The sequence below is a fragment of the Passer domesticus genome, chromosome 12 (assembly GCF_036417665.1).
Source record: "Passer domesticus isolate bPasDom1 chromosome 12, bPasDom1.hap1, whole genome shotgun sequence".
Taxonomy (NCBI): domain Eukaryota; kingdom Metazoa; phylum Chordata; class Aves; order Passeriformes; family Passeridae; genus Passer; species Passer domesticus.
This window is the reverse complement of record NC_087485.1, coordinates 15,608,057-15,629,169: the sequence shown is the minus strand read 5'-3', so window position 1 is coordinate 15,629,169 and position 21,113 is coordinate 15,608,057. Positions and strand designations below refer to the sequence as shown.

The window sequence follows — 21,113 nt, the reverse complement described above, 5'->3', positions numbered from 1 at the left end:
ACTGTACACTGTAGTAGTGTGTTCAGGTTTTTGGCAGACACTGGTACAGTATGTTGGGAGCTGTGTGCTGGATAATGAGAGCAGCACAGAGCAGCTCAGCCAGTGTTAGTGTATATTAGGGTAGGAATTTACCTTGAGCAGGCATTTTTAACACTGGGTTCACACAGAAATGCACAGGGCAGCTGCTGCTGGAGCAGCACAATAATATATATCAGCTTACATGGCTTTGTTTATGGGTGGGCCACATATCCTCAGTTTAGATAAGTACTGTTTAACTGAGCAAGTCAGAGATCATCAAATGGCCACAGGCCTTGCACAGGTTCTCTATTTCATAAGGGAGGAAGGTTTTTCCTTTAAAACTTTATTAATAAATATGAAATGGGCCAGCAGTAATCCTACTGCATGAGCTTATGAGGTTAGCAAAGGACATAGGATTTTCTGTGTTCTGCTTAATACCCATACCAACAAAGCAAAAAAATAATTTTCTTCATACATAGGTGGAAAAACTCCTGAGAGCAGTTGCTGATGGAGATCTGGAAATGGTGAGTGTTAATGTGGCTGTTGAATATTATTGAATTCCATTTTATCTCATTCAAATTGAGGAAGTTAATTGTAAATAGTATCAAGGGGAGAATGCTTTGGGTAATAATTTCAAGTAAAGAGGAAATTCAGGTGACACTGGTCAGCACAGAGATGCTATTTGTGGGGCACACAACAATGTGAAGTTTGAATTTCACTTCAAATTGACAGGTGATGATATAATACCAATTCCAGAGGTGATATTCTATAATTTGTAGTACCACCTGTCTTGACTATTCTTTTATTTATTATTGCCTTTATTCATTAAAAAATAAGATACTTGCAATGTCACTCTACTGAAAAATTGAAGATGACACAGGAATCTTTAGGAGTTTTGCTTTTCTAAATGTGTGTAAGGCTGTAGATGTCTTGATTTTCTTGTAGTTCACAGAACAAAACCATAAAGCTGTGTGAGAATGCAGGTGTGCTCTACTGGGTGCATGTTCTGAAAAACCTGTTTGATTTTGGTTTGTACCAGGAATTACAAATGCCAATGAAGCCTCCTAGAGTCATCAGAAAATAGAAAACCCATGTTGCAAAATATGTGCCATGTTAATACTGTTTCTCTTATGTTTTATTCCACTGAGATGATGCAAATAATTTATCTGCTGATAGAGCAAAGAACTGTTCAGCATGTCATTATCCTAGTTTACAATGTGACTTAATGTAAGGAAATATTTCCAAGCCAGCCCTGAAGCCATTTCAAGAAGCAGTAACATGTACAATGGTGATATTTGCCATTTTCCTGGCCACTGGTAAATGTACACATATTACAGTTAACTTTTCACCCACTTTGTGAAAAATCTAAACTTCATCAAGAAAATGAAATACAGTGCTATAACTTGCTGGGAAATTAGTATCTAGCACTGCTCAATAGATACCAGCAATGAAAAGCATATAGAAAAAAAGCATATAGAAATCCAGTCTGTGCATTCAGATGACAGAATCACCTTCTCTTTTGTGGCTTTACTTTCCTCATTACTGAAGTTCATGTGAAGCTGTTCAGAAAAGGAGAATCATCCAGCTGGATGACAAAGGTTACAGATTGCATATCTATTAAAAAACCATGCATATTTAAAAACTCTGACCTTGTTCTGACAGCCTGAGGTCTGTCTGCATAGGAACAGCCACAGCAACCAGGTCATTAGGGCTGCTGTAGATGTTTGCTGTGACAGCCAACTGAGCTTTGCAAGAGGAGGCATTAAAAAGTGCTGTAAAACTGGAAGATTAAAAAAAAAAATAAACATTATTACGTGATTGGTGTTGTCTCAGCATAGCTACTGGATTTGGTGCTCTCCTACCCAGCCTGTCCAGTGGGAAGGATATGTGCAAATCTACCACAGGAAAAAAAACAAATCTCTTGTCTGAAATAAGTGCTGTGGAGCAGCTGAAAGGTTGGAGTGAGGGTACAGAGACTTAGGGTGCTCAGCTGAGTATTCCAAAGTAACCCAGCAGTGTAAAGAAGCTTTCAGGGGACAAGTTACCTGGCAAATGAGACTGGGCAATCTCCTGAGGTGGTTCATTGTGTGTCTACTTTAAAGTAAAGTTAATATTTTGACCAAAAAATATGTTTAAACTAAGAAGAATGGCCACTGCACTGTAATTATAAGGTGATGGGCACAGGAGTAGTGTGTTCAGGTTTTTGGGAGGCACAGGTATCAATAGGTTGGGAGCTGTGCACTGGATAATGAGAGCAGCAGTATTGGGCTGTCCCAGGAGGAGGAGGAAATCGATTGTGAGAGTCTTGGAGAGTTTGCAGGGAAGGGGGGAAGTGAAGTGAGGGTTCTGCTTATTTTAGACATGTGCAAATGTAGCAAGTGGTAAAGCTTTGCTGAGCTGGCCTTCCATAAACAGGCAGGCTTGAGAGAAGATTTCCTTTACTCCAGAGAACAGCATGGAGTTTGCAGGGAAAGCAATATTCTGTAAAAAACATCCCTTTTCAGGCTCAAATATGTTGTCATTCAGAATCAGGTATAGGGCCCTTCCTGGCTCCTTAGGATTTGTTGTAGCTGCATGTGTTTAAGTGGATGAGACATGGATTGTTTTCCCAGACTTCAGTGGTGAGGAGCAGAACCTGTGACAAGTGTGAGAGTAAACAGAGTGGGAGGGATGTCTCAGAAATCCCACTGTCCCCATTCCCTTGGATTAGCAGCTGTAGAGCTCTTGGCTTGGTCCAGTAGTAATGGAGACTTAATACAGTCACTGCTAATTCTAAAATGCCTTTAGTGAAATGTAGATTTATGAATTTCAAGGTAAAAATGCACTCCTTAAACAGCTTTTATTTTGTTGAATGAAATGTAATGTGAAATTTAAATGCCCTAAGCATCACTGTTGGCAGGTTGCACATGAATGCCCTGAGCCCTAAGACTTCTCTGAAGGGCTTCTCTCAAAAATGAGGCACTGCACATTGAGGGAAAAGTGAAACTGTCCAGCTCCTAAGTGACAGACCTAAGGAAAGTCAGTGCCCCTGCAAAGTTTTGGGTTAAATGTTGTCATCCTTGTCATTCCTATGTTCTTTAAAGCAAAAGATGAAACAGAATTCACATTGCTATGAGCTGGCACAAATCATCTGAGCTAAAAGGATGTGGAGTGTTTGAGAGTGGGAGAACAGTGCAGTTGTGATTAGGCAGCAGGAAATCATTTATAATTCACTTCACTGTACTTGGAGAACTTCCTAGCTGCTTTGTCAACAATAACACTTGATTTTTAAATTTGGCCTGTGGGCAGCTGATGGCAGGAGGTAGCAGTGTGCTCTCCCTGGGAGACTCACAAGTGTGTGTTTGTCAAATCTGACTTGTCTGCATGTGCAGATCTGTTAGGACATGGAACTTTTGGACTCTATAAAGAAGGATTTGCTTTTTATGCCAGGTCCGTTATCTCTTGGAATGGGTGGAAGAAGACTTGGAAGATGAGGATGACACAGCCAGTACATCAAAACCAGAATTCTGCCATCCATTATGCCAGTGCTCAAAATGTGGGCCAGCACAAAAGGTTGGAATATTCATTCTGTAAAAAGAATAATTTATATTCTTGTAATGTACGTTTCAGCTCCAGGGAAAGAGCATCCATATTGCCCAGCACCTCTGTCTCTCTTCTAAAAATAAATTAACTATATACAGATTTTCACACTTCATCTGCTGGTGTGAAATTGTTCTTTTTTTAATGGAATTGGTGAAAATTTTGGATACAGGAATGGTGTTCATGGACTTGCACAATGTCTAATGGATTGAGAACACTTCACAATTTGCTTTTAGGATATGTGGAGTGCTGTCAGGAAAGTTTGGGCAACTTTGAATAAACATTCATTCTTTTCTAAGCCTCTGGTTCTCCTTAGTTTACACTGCTACTGGCACTGCATATCTACTTACCTGTTAGTAATCAGTTCAGCAAGGAGTACCTGCTAATCCCAGAATCCATGTAATGCTGATAAATCTTTTTTTAATTGCACAGCATCTTTTCTGCAAGCCATATCTAAAGCCTCTTCAGAGATCTGATATAATTACCAAGACTTTCTTTTCAGTTGCAAAGATTTCCTTCCCCCTAAATTACCACACCCTGTAGAATAGAAGAGGCTTTACAATACACTCTTCCTATGGTTTTTTTTGTTTGTTTGTTGTTTTTTGGTTGGTTTTTTGGGTTTTTTGTGTGTGTATGTGGTTCTGGTTTGGGGTTTTTGTTGTTGTTGTTTTACATATGGAACAATCCCAGACTTTTGGAAATAGAAATTCCATAACTTGCCTCCCAGGAGGTGTCTGAAGGTGTACATGACTGGATAAGTCATTGTAAAATAAATTGTAAAATAAACTTAAGTACAAGTTTTCAGTTGATTGGCTGCTTTGGGGTTAATAGCACCGTGAGATGGCTTAACTTCGAAATTCCCCACTGCCACCACACCTTTATTTTGTGCTGTTGTCCTCGAATGCTTCACATTCACACCGTGCCCGGGTGAGGGCTGTCCCTGTGCCCGCAGGACAGGGATCCTGTGCTAAAGATGCCAGAGTCCATGAAGCTCATTGTATTGCTGGCAGGGAGGGGAATGGCATCTGCTGCGGAATTCACTTGTCTGCTGAATGGGAAGAAGGAACTTGTTGGTTAACCCTAGCCCCTGTGTTAGGCAGGCACAGGTTGAAAGCACAGGATGAAAGGCTGTGCAGCACTGTAAATGGCAGGCAGGCACAGTTTGCAAGAGGAGGGAAAGAGGATGTTCTGTACAGCTGGGTAAACTGTCCTCCAGGTGCTTTCCTTATCCTGACTCCCCAGGCAGTCTGTTCTCTGGGCCACTCTTGCTTCCAAGTGAATGAAATTAATTTTAGTTTGTATTCTTAGTACCTCAAGCTTCATGTAGCATTGAGCTGTTTATTGTCTGTTTCAAAAAGCATTAATATCTGTATAAATCAGAGTAACTCATTAACACTGCCTCATCTCCAGTATGAGCATCCTAACAACTGTACAAAAACTTTCAATTTTACTTCTGCCTCAAACTGTGCTGCTTTAGCCTCTTTTTAATACCATGAATACTTTGTCTGGGATTATCTCCATGAAGTTACCATGTTGGAAGAAAAGAGATAACGATAAAAGTAATTTTCTGTTGAAAAATGCTACCAAGCTGCTCTTCTTCACTGACTTTTTCTGAAGGCCTCAAATTAGGCTCTAGCAGAATTCCTTGTAAAGCCCATCTGCCCGTTTTATATAAACTTATTTGGCTATTTCATTGATTAAAACACAGCACGATTATAGTTGTATTGTGTGTTTCCCTCAACAGAAGCTTTCCAAGATCTGTGCCAACGGGCTGGGGGTGAACGTTTCCAACCAGGATGGTTTCACCCCGCTGCACATGGCTGCCCTGCACGGGCACGGCGAGCTGGCGTCGCTGCTGCTGCGCCACGGCGCCAGCGCCAGCGCCAGGAACGCGCAGCTGGCAGCTCCCCTGCACCTGGCCTGCCAGAGGGGACACTCCCAGGTAACCCTGCCCTGGCACAGAGCTCGCTGCCTCCTGGCACCCACTGAACGCTGCCTGGGGGAATGAGCAACCGGACTAAGCCTGGAGCAGAGAGAATGAGTTTGGCGGTTCTGGTTTTTGTTTTTGGTCTAAAATCTCCAGATGGAAAGGGGAACTTTGAGCTGAAATCGTTTCAGTAGACATCTTTTCTTTATGAAAGCGTATATGACTTTATATATAAGCATATATGACCTAAAATACTGGTTTAATGCAAGTGGTATATCTGTTGTATTTCAAATGCTTTAAACATCCCTTGTGCAGCTGAATCTTCTGTGTTGATTCCTCTGTACCTTCTTCTCTGGGTCATGTTTGTGTCTTGGTGTCTTCAGTAGCCACAGTACTAAATAGTTACTGTAATTTCAACTCCTTAATTAGATCATGAGCCTAGTGCAGCTTGGAGGCAGCAGGTATCTCGTCCCTCACTTCAGGTCAGGGAAGCAAAAGCAGTGAAGGAGAAGCATGAGCCCATGGAGGGAGGGTGTCTATACAGGAGAGAGAGTAAATGAGACAGGAGAACAACAAACATGAAAAACCAGGGGCAAAACGGCAAATGGAAAGATGCAGAAAAGCAGAAAATTAGGAAAATTAGGAAAGTGGAGAATTATTTAAAAATTAGGAGCTGAAGACTGCAGGACGAAAAAGAAGAGGATTTTGAAAGTGATAGGAAGATAAAGTACTAGGGAAGCAAGAAAAAACAAGAATACAACTCAGAGTTGTAGGTTAATTAATGGGGTAGTTGTAGATTAGTTCATGGGGTAATTACAGTATAAAGAACTCCTTCCAGGTGTTGTGATGAGTTTGGAAAAGGGTGCTGCTGCTGTGGTGGTTTGGTTTTGATGTTAAGTTACTGGTTATATTCGTTTTTCACACACCTCTAATTTTATTTTCTGGCCTTTCTTGTAGTTGCTTACATTTTCCTTTTTTAAAAGTAGGTGTTAAAATATGACAATTAGTTTCATACTCAGTAACTCAGTACTCCTACTCAGTAAGAGTGACGTTGTTATTTCTTTCAATAGGTGGTAAAGTGTCTGATGGATTACAATGCTAAACAAAATAAAAAAGATATATATGGAAATACTCCCTTAATTTATGCATGCTTGAATGGTCACTATGAGACTACTGCCCTGTTGCTGCAGGTAAGATCACTGAAGACAGAGTGTTCTGCTGGTGTTTCTTATGTGATATCTGTGCTTACCCACTACTCAGGATCAGTATTTTTAGTTATGCTTGGGGGAAATACTTGGGGAAAGAAGTAAGAATTTTTGTTGACTTACTCCTTTGAATCCCATCCCTTCACAGAGGTTAATTAGATAAATGTTACCTTGCTATTGTACAGGTAGCTGTTTTTATGGAACTTTTACGTGGACAGTGTCAGGTTTTCTTGCCTGGGATTCTATCACATAGGGTTGGGGGTTTCTTAAGTATCTCTAAAGCTTGGCATGTGTAATAGATATATGCAAAACCCAAGTGAGCTGATCCATGCAGCTGTGGCCGGGAGTTGGGGCAGTAACGTGGCCAGGTGGGTTCTTGTGGCTCTGGTGGTGCAGCTGCCCCTGGCTGCCTGCACTGGGGCAGCTGCACTGCTCTGCTCCTTTCTGACTGTGATCTCCCTTTGCCGCAGCACGGAGCCTCGGTGAACCTCTGCAACGCCCAGGGCAGCACGGCCCTGCACGAGGCCGCGGCGCGCAGCAGCGAGGCGCTGGTGGCATTGCTGCTGCAGCACGGCGCCCTGCGGCACCTGCGCAACCAGCGCGGCTGCACCCCCGCCGACTGCGCCGAGCCCGTGAGTGCTGCCCTGCCTGCCACGGGAGCTGTGCTCCTGCTGACCTGCATGCTGAGCTGCACACACTGGGCTGCACACACTGGGCTGCACACACTGAGCTGCACACACTGAGCCGCACACACTGAGCCGCACACTGAGCTGCACACACTGAGCTGCACACACTGAGCTGCACACTGAGCTGCACACATTGAGCTGCACACACTGAGCTGCACACTGAGCTGCACACTGAGCTGCGCACACTGAGCTGCACACGCTGAGCTGCACACGCTGAGCTGCGCACACTGAGCTGCGCACACTGAGCTGCGCACACTGAGCTGCACACATTGAGCTGCGCACACTGAGCTGCACACTGAGCTGCGCACACTGAGCTGCGCACACTGAGCTGCACACACTGAGCTGCACACATTGAGCTGCACACACTGAGCTGCACACTGAGCTGCGCACACTGAGCTGCACACACTGAGCTGCACACATTGAGCTGCGCACACTGAGCTGCACACTGAGCTGCGCACACTGAGCTGCACACACTGAGCTGCGCACACTGAGCTGCACACTGAGCTGCGCACACTGAGCTGCACACTGAGCTGCACACACTGAGCTGCACACTGAGCTGCACACATTGAGCTGCACACACTGAGCTGCACACACTAAGCTGCACACTGAGCTGCACACTGAGCAGCACACTCTGAGCTGCACACACTGAGCTGCACACACTGAGCTGCGCACACTGAGCTGCACACTGAGCTGCACACATTGAGCTGCACACACTGAGCTGCACACACTAAGCTGCACACTGAGCTGCACACTGAGCAGCACACTCTGAGCTGCACACACTGAGCTGCGCACGCTGAGCTGCACACACTGAGCTGCACACACTGAGCTGCACACACTGAGCTGCACACTGAGCCGCACACTCTGAGCCGCACACACTGAGCTGCACTCTGAGCCGCACACACTGAGCTGCACACACTGAGCTGCACACTGAGCTGCGCACGCTGAGCTGCACACACTGAGCTGCACACTGAGCTGCACACTGAGCTGCACACACTGAGCTGCACACTGAGCCGCACACTCTGAGCTGCACACGCTGAGCTGCACACGCTGAGCCGCGCACGCTGAGCTGCGCACGCTGAGCTGCAGACACTGAGCTGCACCCAGCTCTCGTGGGGACATGAACGCTGATGCCTGCTCCTTGGCAGCCTGGCGATGGTTCCAGGGGCCTGGGAAACTGTTGTGTTCCTAGAATGTTATCCTAGACTAAAAGCATGGGTCTAGAAAGAGTGGAAGCACAGACCTAAATAAAATTAACATTCAAACCTCTGTAATGGCAGAGACAGCAGAAGTTGGATGTGCAAACAAACACCTTGCACTAATCAGTTGTGCTGGCAGCAGGGTTCCTTGTCCCATCCATTATCTTCTGCCCTTCAAACCTTTTGGTTCCTTTTATCTTGCAATAGATCACTCTGGCCTTCCCCTTTATTAATAGCAATAACATTATATGTAATATTAAATTATACAGAATTATTTCACTCGTTAAAGGATTTGATACATGGCTCCTATCCTAATGTGCTTAAATGGCCTCTGAGATGTACCTTAATGACCACAAAGTTCTGTACTGAATCAATTTTGGTATGTATGTTACCATTTAAACTGAAATTGGCTTAACCATAAGTAATGCAGCTTAAAATAAGAGGTCAGGACTCCAACGTCATCACTGCTTTACAGTGTAACTTGTGGCACACTGATTTTGCCCCTACTCAGAATGATACAGAATGAAGTTTGTTTTTATAATGAGTTATTTTATGTGTGTTGTATTGATTCATAGAAGCATTAATTAACACGCTCTGCCCAGACTGAAATACTAAAATCTACTCTTGTTTTTCTTTTTCTTCAATAATGGTAAAAATGGAAACCCTTAAAATCAAGAATTCAAACATCATGAAGTTGCTGGAAGCAGCACCAAGCTGTGTCCCCACATCAGCAGAGGCAGAGAAGGAGAGTGAGCAGCACGTTACTGGCAAGATAAGGAAAAAAGGTACCTGTGATATTTCCACTGGTATGAATAAAAAGGGATGTAATTGCTATACATACAATAATAGAACAGTCAATTATTTTTCATATTTATGATAGGTAACACCTAAAATACTGTAACTAAATGCAGCAGACTTTGTATTCTACTCATGACATTGCTTCAAACTTAGTTTTCACCTACTTTGGGGTGTATGTGTGAATTTTACCTACAAAACCATTTAAAGGTAAAAACACACCACATATGAGATTATATAATGGGCCATGTAGAACTGTGCATTTCAGTGCAAAGCAAAACAGATTTAAATGACTGTCGGGTGTCATTTATATTGCCCTAAAACAGGTCAGGGAGGGACTCTTCATTAGTTACTGTCTGTCATGTTTTGGGACAGAAATGAGAGCTACAGAGGTGACTGTGAACCTTCCAGAGAGTTTGCAGAGGACTTTGAGCAAGTGGCAGGAGGTGGCACCGTGTGGCCACGAGGTGCAGTGTCAGCACAGCTGGGCTGCAGCAGGGCCCCAGTGCCTTGGGAAGGATGAGTTACCATCCTTTTGATACCTTTTGTACCTTTTGCCTTGCAGTGTAAACTCTGACATTCCCCTTTTTTAGCAATAACATTATATGTTATATTCAACGATTCAAAGTTATTTCACTCCTTGAAGGATTTGACACATGGCCCTATCTTAATGTGCCTAAGCAGCCTCTGAGATGGAGTTTAAGGATCACAGATTCTCCCTCCTCACCCCCAGCTTCTGATCACTGCTCCCATTATGCTGGCTCAGAAGTTTTTCAGGTGAATTTTCAAGTTCACTACCCTGGGGATGTAAGAAAAGCTGTGCCCCCTGAGCTGGACAGCTCAGCAAAGGACATGAAGCCACCAGGACTGTAGGAAGAAAACAGGGAGGCTGCAAAGCAGGAGTCAGGGAAAATGAGGAGCAAGAGTGCCCATTTCAGCACCCATGAGTGTTCTAAGTAACTCTTGCTTTCCTCCCTCAGAAAGATTGTCAATGTCTGTTTAATAGAAAATCACAATTAATCACAGCGTGCTGACACCTAAAATTGAGAATAGTTCTTTCAAATATGTTGAATAGTTCTAAAAGAGCAATAGAAGATATGAGTGAGTAATAGTAATGAAGAGGTGGTTTAGCATCTGTGTGTTAATTCAGGTTGGTAAAAACTGGAATTCAGGGCCTCAAAGTCCAGAATTACAGTTTCTTTAGAAGCTTGGCCAGTTGTTTTATCTGAGGAAGAATGGTTGTATCTGCAACTTAAAAGTTTTTAAAATTTCCAAAGACAAATCACCACTCTAATTCAAGTTAGCACTGTTATAGCTTTATGGTCAATTTAAAATCAGAACTGTGTTTTTTAATTCCTAAGTGAGACTCAGTTGTAATTTTAGCTGCCTTTTCTTTTAAATCCCCAGTGCATCCTAAGCCCTGTGAGGAAGCCGATGATCCCATAAACAGACAACTTCAACTGGTCCAATCAATTAACAGATTTAACAAGTAAGCAGAGAAGCTTGCTCAGAGTTTGTTCTTGTTTCCCATAAGCAAATGAGAAGTGCAGCTGCTAACAAAGGCCCAGAGTGGGTCAGGGGTGGTTACACATGGCAGTGGCATGCCAGTGGATGTTAATCCTGCAGGGATGGCACGGTCACATCCCCAGGCAGATGTTCTGGGCACGACAGGCTCACTAGGGTGGAGAGGGAGGGCTTGAAAATGTATCTAAAATTGGGATTGCACTAATACTTGGTGTACCATCAGTTAAGCATTTCAGAGCCAGACTGCTTAAAAATACTCTAGTGGTGTTCACTCACTGGTTGGGTTTTGCTCAGTATCTTTTTAAGCCCTAATGTATATTCCATAGTAAAATACAGGGAATACGAGTAGGCTGCAGCTCTGGGAAGGTGTTGTCAGGGAGCTGCCGGTCTCTGGTGAGACAGTTCCACCTTGTGGAGCTCTGAGAGAGGCTTTTATGAAAGGCTTATGTGAACACATTTAATTTATTTGATTTCTTTCAAATCTTCTTTAGAGAAAAACACTTACGGAAAACAATAACAAGAGATAAAAGTGTCCCTAATTTTGACTACCACTTACTGCACCAGGTAAGTGGAAATACTTGCTCAGATTATTCTTACATTACAGCCAATATGTTAGTTTGCTCTGTTATTACTCTGGGTAGATGTAAGAGAAAGTTTACTAGTGGTGGTCGTTGAATCACAGAAGTTCTGACCTGTTTGCCAAATTTCATCATGGTTCAAACTTCAGTGGTGCTTCTATGACACCTCTTGAGCATTTCATTCTTTCAAGTTTCTTAAGCCTCTTAACTGCAGGCTTCATCTCTGTCTTGTTTTCTGTGTCATGTCCAGCAAAACCTACAACTGAAAAACTGCAGCTTCGTGGAGCTGTAGCTTGCTCTGGCAAGAGAGACATTTTTCAGTGAATTGAAATTGAGGTTTGCTTTGTAAGAGGAGTCTGCAAGGGTGACAGCAAACTGCATGTTGCATTGTCAGCTGTGACACAAATGTATGTAATAGATTCACCTCTGCTTGGGGTGCAGTGACACCCACACCAGCTGCTGGATGCTGCCTTCTCCAGAGCTTGTGCTCCTTCTACCTCCTTTGCACTGCCTTTGACTCTCATTGCATCTTCTGCTGAGCCATCTCAGAACACTAAATCAAGAGAAAAATGACCTGTCCAAAACAAAACAGTTTTTACCAGGTTAGTCCAGCAGCTGCCCATCATTAGACTGACACAGCCTTGGAAATGCAGACTCTGCAACTCATGTCCTTCTGGAAAATGGGATTCTCTTCCTTTTCCTACAGCCCTTAGAAGACTGAGTATTTGCCAAAAGCCCTGAGAACGCTAAATTAATCCTATAAAGCCGTAATATTTTATTAATTCCTCCTAAACTGTAATATTCCACTACTTAACTTGGGATTTACATTTTATAACTCTGGATCACTGAAGGCAGTATATAATTTCAGTACACAGGTGTCAGAAAACCAATATGTGACCCTGATACAGAGCACTCCAGCCCTGTTCTGTGGTTGTGAGTTCATACAGCTGTGGCTGAACTAATTCTTGAGTCCATTCAGCTCTGAATTGTTAGTGGATTTAAATGTGCCTAACCTCTGTCTGCAGCTTTTTCAAGACTGTTTCCATTATTTCAGTAAAAATGCTACTTTCTCCTTTCGTTCTTGTCTAAGGAGATCCGTCATTAGCATGCTTGCATTCTCTTTATTTCTTCTGGTCATTTGAACATTTGCAGAGTGGCCAGTAATGCAGGCCAGCCATGCACCCTGTACAGCAGAAACAGGAGCAGGTGTGGAAATGGAAGATGTGAATAGCTGCAATGACCAGAAAGAGGCACTAAGGGGTGGGGAGGGTGAGTGTCTCTTCCCTGACAGGTGACCTCTGGAAGGGAAAACTGCCTTTGCCTTCAGCAGTACCTGGGTGTCCCTGTCTGTTACTGCTTCCACTTTTCTTAATATTAAAAGAAATGGCTGTTAATTTCAAGTGCATTGAAACTTGTATTAGAAATGGTGTTTAGAAGAGTTGGGATGCTGTTGGGATAGTGAGATGAAAATAAGTTTTGGAATGTCTGTTATGTTTTCAGTCTGGTACTGATGTGTGTGTAGCCTGGGGCAGGCTGGCTTCTTTTTTTCTCATATGTAGCACAAATATAATTACTCTCTTAAAAAGTATGCTATTTTAATCTTGGCTGTGTTCTCAGTGTCATGAAATTCATGTGATAATAATGTTCTAGAAACAATATATTAACTTCCCTTTTTAATGAAGAAAGCAGATGCTTTTAACGTACCATTTCTCTCTCCTCACAGATGGCTATTAAAAGCTTTGATAAAAGCAAATTAAAATCTGTTGGAATGCTGGAGCAGAGCACAGGCCAGGTGCCTGACTCGGGGTGCAGTGGTGAGATAGTGGAGGATGCTGGCATGGCAGCTGCTGCCAGGAGCAGATTGCTGCAGCGCAGACACACGGTCAATGTGGTCAGCGTGGGCAGCGCCGGGGGCTCCTGCAGCCCTGCAGAGCCCGGGGTGCCACAGCCCCAGGACCAGCACAGTTCAGCCTCACATCACTGAAGGCAGCACGGATCTGCAGCCCGCAGCTGAGCAAGCTGGTGGTGTGAATTTCAGAAGCCCTTCCCTGTGTGTTGCTGTCAGTGACATTCACACACCCCCGCTCAGAGCAGGCACAGGCTCTGCAGCACAGCTGGAATGTTCTGGCACCCTGGGGCCTGACTCCTCTGTTCGTGTTGGAGGTGACCACACAGCCAGGTCATTACTGATCTCACTAACAGGGACACAACGAGATGAAGACAGTAAAACAACTTTCCTATTCTATTCAGCACTTAGTAAAACATTCTATGTAACAGTAAACCAAATGAAACCCTGTATTTTATTTTTCAGCCACCCACTTTGTTTTAAAAGTCTTTGAATAATTTTTGCATTTTCAGTTTTTATCACTACATTCAGAATATAAATATATTTATATATATAAAAAGATATATTGGATAACAAGGTATTTATTGCCAGAGGTAATTGAAATGTCTCTATTTTTACTGTAATGTTACAAACCATTATAATATATATTTGTGTATATTTCAGTAGCTGGGTAAACAATAATCCATAACATCTCCTTTACTAATGTGAAGGGATGTAATCCTTTCTAATATCTCAAAAATGCTCCCCTGCACTGGAGCTGCAAGATCAAGTTCTTACAGAGGAACCAAGATACTGGAGAAAAAGTGGAGAGCCCTTGTCAAAGCTGAACTTTGGACTCACTGTTCACAGCCTCATAAAAAGGCAGAAGCAAGCACAAGGTGCTTGCTTGTGTTTCATTGTAGCATGCATTTAAGTTGCTTTTCCCCTACTCTAAAGTAAGTAATGCAAAAATGCACAAATATTCACAATTCTGATCGTGGGCAACATCCACAGCCAAAACTGCTTCAGAGCCTGCTCTGGACTGCTTTAAAAAGGTGACATTGCCATTATGAAAGGTACCTCTCACATCAGTGAGCACTGGCTGGAATAGGCCAAATCCTGCCCCGGTTGATCCCTGAAGAACTGAAAGCTGACAGGGAACTACCAAGTGGCTGCTTGGATTTGAACTTCATTTTCTACTGTTCGGTTAAGGGAGGACAAGCTGTAAATAGCACGAGCCAGGTTTTGCAGTGCAGTATTTTTTTATTCTTGGCTCATCACATCCAGCTTGTGTTTTATTTGTATAGATAATTCTCTTTCTTTTAACTGTGGTATTAGTAAACTGGCAAAATACAAAGCTGGAAGATAGTGCTGGGTTTTTCAGATAACTTTTTAATCTAAGAGGTAAAATGTCAAATGACATTTGGATTTGAGGGTAATGTGTTTATTTTTCTAATAATTTATGAGTTCATCTGATTTTCTGATGTGCCTTGGATTTGTGCCAAATGATGGGAAGAAAAAACTAGTAAAAGAACTCTTGCAAATGCTGGTTTCTTTGAGTGCTTTTGTCCAAATATTGAGTCTATTACAGATTTTCTTGCTTGGTTTTGTAGGCATTTGAAGATCTTGCCTTGTGTTTATTACTCTTGAACTTTCCTTCCTCCTACATTTACAGATAACTTTATTAGGTTGTGTGGTTGTAGATTTATGCACAGATGTGTACAAAATAGAACTGTTAGTGAAACTGAGCATTTTCACGTAACCTCCTTTTCTAGATCCACATTCCAATTAAAAAGAAAGAAAGTTCAGCTATTACAAGTCAAAAGGAAAGAGGTAAAACAGGTTTTTCCTTCTTGTGAAACTATAAAGATGACTCAGAGTAAGTCATTGGCCCTTACCTGTAGCACGAATAATCCATATATTTAAGATCTAGTAGACTGTTATAGATCTGATTTCTAAATTACAGTGAGAATTTTGCTTGTGTTTCATTGTAGCATACATTTAACTAAATTTTTCTTCAGATTTCTCAACCATATAGATAAAAAAATCAGTTCACCAAACTTTGGCTTCAGACTCAGTAAGGGTGGTAGGTCTGAAGAAATTTGGCACTCAGGGTATCGCTACAGCTAAGACATCCTAATTACTAACACAGAGAAGCAAAATGCACAGTCTAAACCAAATGAAACAAAAATAACAAATGTTTCATATCTTTAACCACATTCAGACAAGATGAAAAACACACCCACTAGTGCTCACTTGAAATAAGTTTATTCTGTTCCAAAAAACACTGCAGTTGGAATCCTACACGATCCTGTTAAATTATGTCACGTAAGGGGGTTGTGGTGGGAGAGTTTATCAGCACATTACAGTATTCATCCTACTGATTTCCATAACCATATTCTTGAATAAACGTACAGCACAAGTTCAGTTTCACTTTATGCATGCAGGAGTTGCAGAGTTTAGGAAAAGGGTCTTTTTTTCCAGGTAAGAAACGCTCCAGCCATTTGATAAAAGTGGAGGTAGTTGTAAGATACAGGATACCAAGTGTCTGAACAGTGCTGTGTGTGACACAGTTAACTTGCTTTGTTTGAAAGCCCAGGAACTCACAAGGAACAGCTCAGCTCTTTGCTGGTAACATTTCTTTACAGACTGCCTGATAGGAATCCCCTGATCCAAACACTATTTGGATACCTTCATTTTAAAATCTCCAGTAAGGACTTGAGAGCCAGTGGCTGGGGGGCAGGCATCCCTCAGGGGCTCAGCAATCTCCTTTCTGACACTGCTGTGACAGAGTCTGGGCAGACTGAAACTCTGAGTGGCTGTTCCCTGGCTCACTTGTGTTTGCATCTCCAGTAACAGCAAGTTAAGTGTGTGCAGTGGCTGAAAGCAGAGCTTACAGTGAGGAAGGGGTAACAAAACATTCATGCTAATGAAGCCATGGGGAACCCCACACTGCTCAGGCCTCTTATACTACAAAACCTTAAGTTATAAAATCCCCCTTCTCAGATTTATTTTACAAGTTATTTGTTGGCCTTTTATAATAATAAAAAAAAAGTCAAGAAGCGTAAACATTTCCAGATCTTGCATTCTGCCTGCTAACAGCATTGTTCCAGGCTATTGTTTGGCAGCCTTACAGTAGTATTAGTAGTCATCCTCTTCATCAGAATCCAACACTTTCCTTCTGTTGAACTAAAATGAAATACATAAAGTGAAGACTGAAGGGTCATGGTGAATGCAGGCTGGCACAAGCCTTTCCCAGTGCAGGACTGCTCTGATGGAACCCCAGCACCCTCCAGGGCAGGGCAAGAGGTGCAAACACAAACTTCCACCCTGACCTGGTCCCACACGTGCAATTCTGCTGCTCTACTTTATACAACATCACATATAGGAAAGAGAACTCACCTTCACTGTTGTTTTCTTTTCTGTTTGCTGACTCACTTTTTCAAGGATTTCTATCAAACCTTGTTCTGATACCTAGGAAAGTCAAACAAAATGTGGATAAACACACTCTGAGAGATGCTTAGTATCAAACAACTGAATCACAATTTCCTTTCTTACAAAAGGTTTTTGATGGAATTAAATAATAGTCTTTAGGAGCTATTTACAGTTAATTTAACTTACAGCTATTATAACCATCTCTTTTTTAGAGTGAATTTGGTTTAAAAATAAATATATGTGAGAAAGAATTAGGAAATATACTCACCTTTCCAGCTAGCTGTCCAAATCTTGCCATCTGTATAAGATAATTCTCTACTGCTTTTGCTTTGTCTGGTTTCACAAGTGCTAAATTGCTTACTGCAACAAAAACAGGCTCTGTTCAGTTGGGTTTAGAACATTCTCCAACACCTTCATTAGTAACAAAGTGAGAAATGTCCCTAGGAAACAATTTTCATGCCAGGGTCATGAAATAAATTGAAAAAGGCATTTTCATTTATGCCAGGTACAAGACAGTTATATTTCTTAATTTTAAATATTTGCTCCTGATTAAACAACTCTGACTCTCCATATAATTCCTTCTATTAATTTAAATAAAAACCAAAACATAAACCTAATTCAGATCCTCATTAGCGTCTCCCTTCTAATCAGTGATATTGCCAACTGAAAAGCTGCAAGTTTTATCTTCTCAGCAAAACCAGTATTTCTCTAGTCTGGCCTCTACCACACACTTCTGAGGAGTCACTGAGATGAGTATTTTTTATTCAAAGTTACTTGGATACTCACATCTTGCACGAGCTGCTTGATCAAGAACTTGAGCTAAAATAGTATTTCTTATCTCTGCTTCCCTGTAAGGAAAAGTGAAGCACACATTAAAAGTGGGATTTCAAACACCTAAAATAACATGCACAGAACAGCAAACTTCAGAAGACTTTGGATTCGTGGAAGTGGCTTGAGGTCACTTCAAACCTTCCATCTTTAACAGCATTTCCTGTCCTGGGAATGTCCATTTCTTATGGACACTTCCCATTACTGAACTTACACAGCTGGCAACATCTTCCAAGAAACCAAGGTGGAGTTCCATACTTACACCTTCTCACTGCTTATGATCACATTTTAAGAGACAAAAGCTGTGCTGCTCTTTAGATCCTGCATTTATCCATGTGGAATTCACCCCAAGGCAATGCATGGTAGAACAGGCACAAGGAATGGTCCATGCAATTCCAAAACCAAAGCTCATTTATGTATTTAGAACTTTTCACTAAGTCCCCATGTATGTAAAATATTTGATATAAGTATCTGCAAAGCTGGAGCTTTAGTTTATGAAACTTTAGTTTATACAGACTTGAACTGTGCAAAGTCAGCTCTCAAACACTTGTTTACAATTTTCCCCTCAGCACAAATATTGAACACTGTTCCCCCACTGAGCTTTGACAAAAATAATTTTGCTTCAGCTCTTTAACTGGAAAAGGTATCCCAGAAAAATCAAATCAGCTGGGAAAGGCTCCTGCCACTGCAATAACAGCCAAACCCAACCCAAACTCACCACAGACAAAAAGCACCAGTTTGGGAGGAGTTCTGCCAGCCTTCAAGACTTGCATCATGAACTCCTACCAACCCTGAGGAGCCAAGGATTCTGCCCTCCAGAAGCAGGTGGCAGTGGGAGGGATGATGTCCCCAGAGCACCCAACTGTATCACTGCAGCTCAGGAGGTCACTGACTCAGACAAGGCCAAGGGAAAATGAGCTGCTGCTGCTTCCTCATCTGCCCTCCCAGCCCAGCAGGGCTCAGGCAGAATGGTCATGGCACGGGAGCCACACCTGCACCAAACCTTTGGTCCATTTCAGTTCCTTTGGGGGTGGTTTTCCCAGCAACTAAACAAATGTGGGGCAGCATTCCAAAGAAATTAAATACTTAAAAAAAAAAAAAGTAAATGGTTAAAGAATTCAATAGTCTCATTTATACCTCTGCTTTGCTTCCTGTTGCGACGGGTCAGCGGAAGGATCCTGGAGGAGGAGATCAGAGCAAACATCACAATCCAGAATCACTCCACACAGGACAGAAAGTTAAAACATTCCAGCAGCGTGGATGGAACATAAACCAGCTTGCTAAACCTGCCTGCCCATGGATGAGATCCTGGAAATGGGAATCTGCTGCCCTAGCAGATAAATGAATGTGGCACCCTCTGCTCTCCTCACAGCGCAGTCATGCCCACAGTGGGGTGAGCTGCTCCTGGGCTGTGCACAATTCCTGGGGCTGGGAAAGAGGCCTTCCCCTTAGCTCTAGGATAACAGGCTTCTCCAAAGCCCAGAAAACTGACAAAAGCATTATGGATCCATTAGAGGAAGTTAAGGATAAGGAAAGTGAAACCTAACACATTCTCAGCTTGGCAGCTGCAATCCCAGAATCACAGAATCATGGAGCACTCTGAGCTGGAAGAACCCACAAGGATCAGCAAGTCTAACTCCTGAAACCAATGAAAAGTTAATGAGGGGGGTTCTACAAGGGCTGGTTCCTGCATTAAACACCAATACATATGAAAAACAAAAGGGGAAAACTTCCAAGTCACTATTCCTGTAGTACCTACAGGCACATCTTCAAATACAGGGTCTGCCTGAATAAACTGAGAAAGAAAAGCTGGGCTGGGGTCATTTGAGTCTTCAACTTATTACTGGTGACTATTCAGAAACAAGTAACAAAAAACCAAAAAACCCCTCAACTTTCTATGGAATCAACACCTTAGATTTTGCAGGTAACAATTAAAGGTGTGAAAGCAGGATGGAAAACCACACAGAGGAAATGGGGCTGGCTGGAGGTAGAGCTCCTTCACAGGAACAAAACTAACACTTCAGATAAATCCATACATGGATTGTGCCAGAGCGTGGTGTCCAACTCCCTGCAGTGGTGCCCAGCACAGGACAAGGAGCAATGGCCATAACTAAAACACAAGTTTCACTTCAACACGAGGAAGAACTTCTTTCCATGGAGGGTGGCAGAGCACTGGAGCAGCTGGCCAGTGGAGTCTCTGGAGACATTCCAAACCCACCGGGACACGCTCCTGGGCCAGCTGCTCCAGATGACTCTGCCCTGGCGAGAGGCTGGACTGGATGATTTCCAAAAGTTCATTCCAGCCCTAACGATTCTGTGATTCAGCTCTGAAAACAGATGCTGGAAAGGCGAGGAAGGCAATCCACGGAATAGTGAGTGACCGGGGCCGGGACCGCTCGTGTGCCGCAGCTCCCAGGCCAGGAGCGGCAGCAGGGGCGGCGGGGCCGGGGCTGCGCTCGGTGCCGCTCCCAGCCAAGCTCCGGCACGGCCGGGCCTGCTCCCGCTTCCCCCGGCCCCGGCACGCCTCTCCTCTTCCCTCCAGCCCCGAGAGCGCTTCGGGCGGAGGGCGGGCCGCTGCCTCGGCCCGTGCTCGGCCCTCATCCTCCCATTCCCTCAGCCCGTGCTCGGCCCGGATCTCGCCCGCGCCCTCACCCCGTGCTCGGCCCGGATCTCGCCCGTGCCCTCACCCCGTGCTCGGCCCGGATCTCGCCCGTGCCCTCACCCCGTGCTCGGCCCGGATCTCGCCCGTGCCCTCACCCCGTGCTCGGCCCGGATCTCGCCCGTGCCCTCACCCCGTGCTCGGCCCGGATCTCGCCCAGCCGCCGCTGCCGCAGCGCCTCCAGCTCCTCGTCCGCCATGGCTGAGGCCGCCCGCGCCAGGCGCTGCCAATCCACCGCCGAGCGCTGCCCCCGCCCCGCCGCGCCCGCGCCAGGCGAGGCCAATCCACCGCCGATGCCCGAGCCCCCGGAGCAGGGCAGGGTCACCGGGGCAGGGGACACCGGGACGCGTCCGGGGGGTTTGGGATGTGTCCAGAGAGGGGGACTGCACGCCTCTGTGGCAGCTCTGCCACCCGCAGTGTAAAGAAGTTCTTCCTCATACTGATGTGGAATGTGTGTTTTAGATGACCGGTATTGCTTCTCGCCGTGTCGCCGGGCACCACTGAACCGACCCTGGCGCCGTGCTCTGGACATGCTGGTGTGGTCTGATGAGATCCCCCTCACTCTTCCCCAGGCACACGTCTCGCAGTCCCTCCTCATCACAGAGATGCTCCAGACCCCTCCTGATCCTTGTGGTCTCTGCTGGACCCTCTCCAGCAGCTCCTTGCCTTTCCTGAGCTGCCCCTCTTTCGGGAGGCGTGAGGAGCGGGACGGGAGGGGCCCGGAGTGCGCTGTGTGTGAGGGCACGGGAGAGGACCGGAGTGCGCTGGGTGTGAGGGCATGGCGGGACCGGCCCGGAATGCGCTGTGTGTGAGGGCACGGCAGGACCTGAGTGCGCTGTGTGTGAGGGCACGGCAGGA

The 21,113-nt window shown here is 44.2% G+C and overlaps 2 protein-coding genes across 5 annotated transcripts in view; one reads left to right on the top strand and one right to left on the bottom strand.

Moving 5' to 3' along the window:
- ANKRD27 (ankyrin repeat domain 27) overlaps nt 1–14,877 on the top strand; it is a 55,281-nt gene extending 40,404 nt beyond the window's left edge. For all 4 annotated transcript variants that reach the window (XM_064386726.1, XM_064386724.1, XM_064386725.1 and 1 more), the window contains exons 21-29: nt 498–542; nt 3,448–3,570; nt 5,342–5,539; nt 6,595–6,714; nt 7,200–7,361; nt 9,288–9,396; nt 10,814–10,895; nt 11,422–11,494; nt 13,232–14,877. In XM_064386726.1, the coding sequence (XP_064242796.1) occupies nt 498–542; nt 3,448–3,570; nt 5,342–5,539; nt 6,595–6,714; nt 7,200–7,361; nt 9,288–9,396; nt 10,814–10,895; nt 11,422–11,494; nt 13,232–13,492 (1,173 nt within the window). In that variant the 3' untranslated portion in view covers nt 13,493–14,877. The remainder of the gene's footprint in view (nt 1–497; nt 543–3,447; nt 3,571–5,341; nt 5,540–6,594; nt 6,715–7,199; nt 7,362–9,287; nt 9,397–10,813; nt 10,896–11,421; nt 11,495–13,231) is intronic.
- A 708-nt stretch (nt 14,878–15,585) lies between these two features.
- Nucleotides 15,586–20,503, bottom strand: PDCD5 (programmed cell death 5). The gene is made up of 6 exons (XM_064386731.1): nt 20,389–20,503; nt 18,734–18,774; nt 17,555–17,616; nt 17,037–17,128; nt 16,736–16,807; nt 15,586–16,522 (listed from the first exon to the last, which is right to left on the bottom strand). The coding sequence occupies exons 1-6, from the start codon at nt 20,452–20,454 to the stop codon at nt 16,475–16,477; spliced, it is 381 nt and encodes a 126-aa protein (XP_064242801.1). The 5' UTR covers nt 20,455–20,503; the 3' UTR covers nt 15,586–16,474.
- Nucleotides 20,504–21,113: the final 610 nt, after the last annotated feature.

What these genes read in the sequence shown, in the direction of transcription:
- PDCD5 (XM_064386731.1), bottom strand. Translation starts at nt 20,454, where the DNA reads ATGGCGGACGAGGAGCTGGAGGCGCTGCGGCAGCGGCGGCTGGGCGAG. An exon ending in AGATCCGGGCCGAGCACGGG is followed by an intron (nt 18,775 to 20,388) that starts GTGAGGGCACGG and finishes CTCCTCCTCCAG; the next exon opens with GATCCTTCCGCTGACCCGTC. An exon ending in TTGGACAGCTAGCTGGAAAG is followed by an intron (nt 16,808 to 17,036) that starts GTGAGTATATTT and finishes TGACTTTCCTAG; the next exon opens with GTATCAGAACAAGGTTTGAT.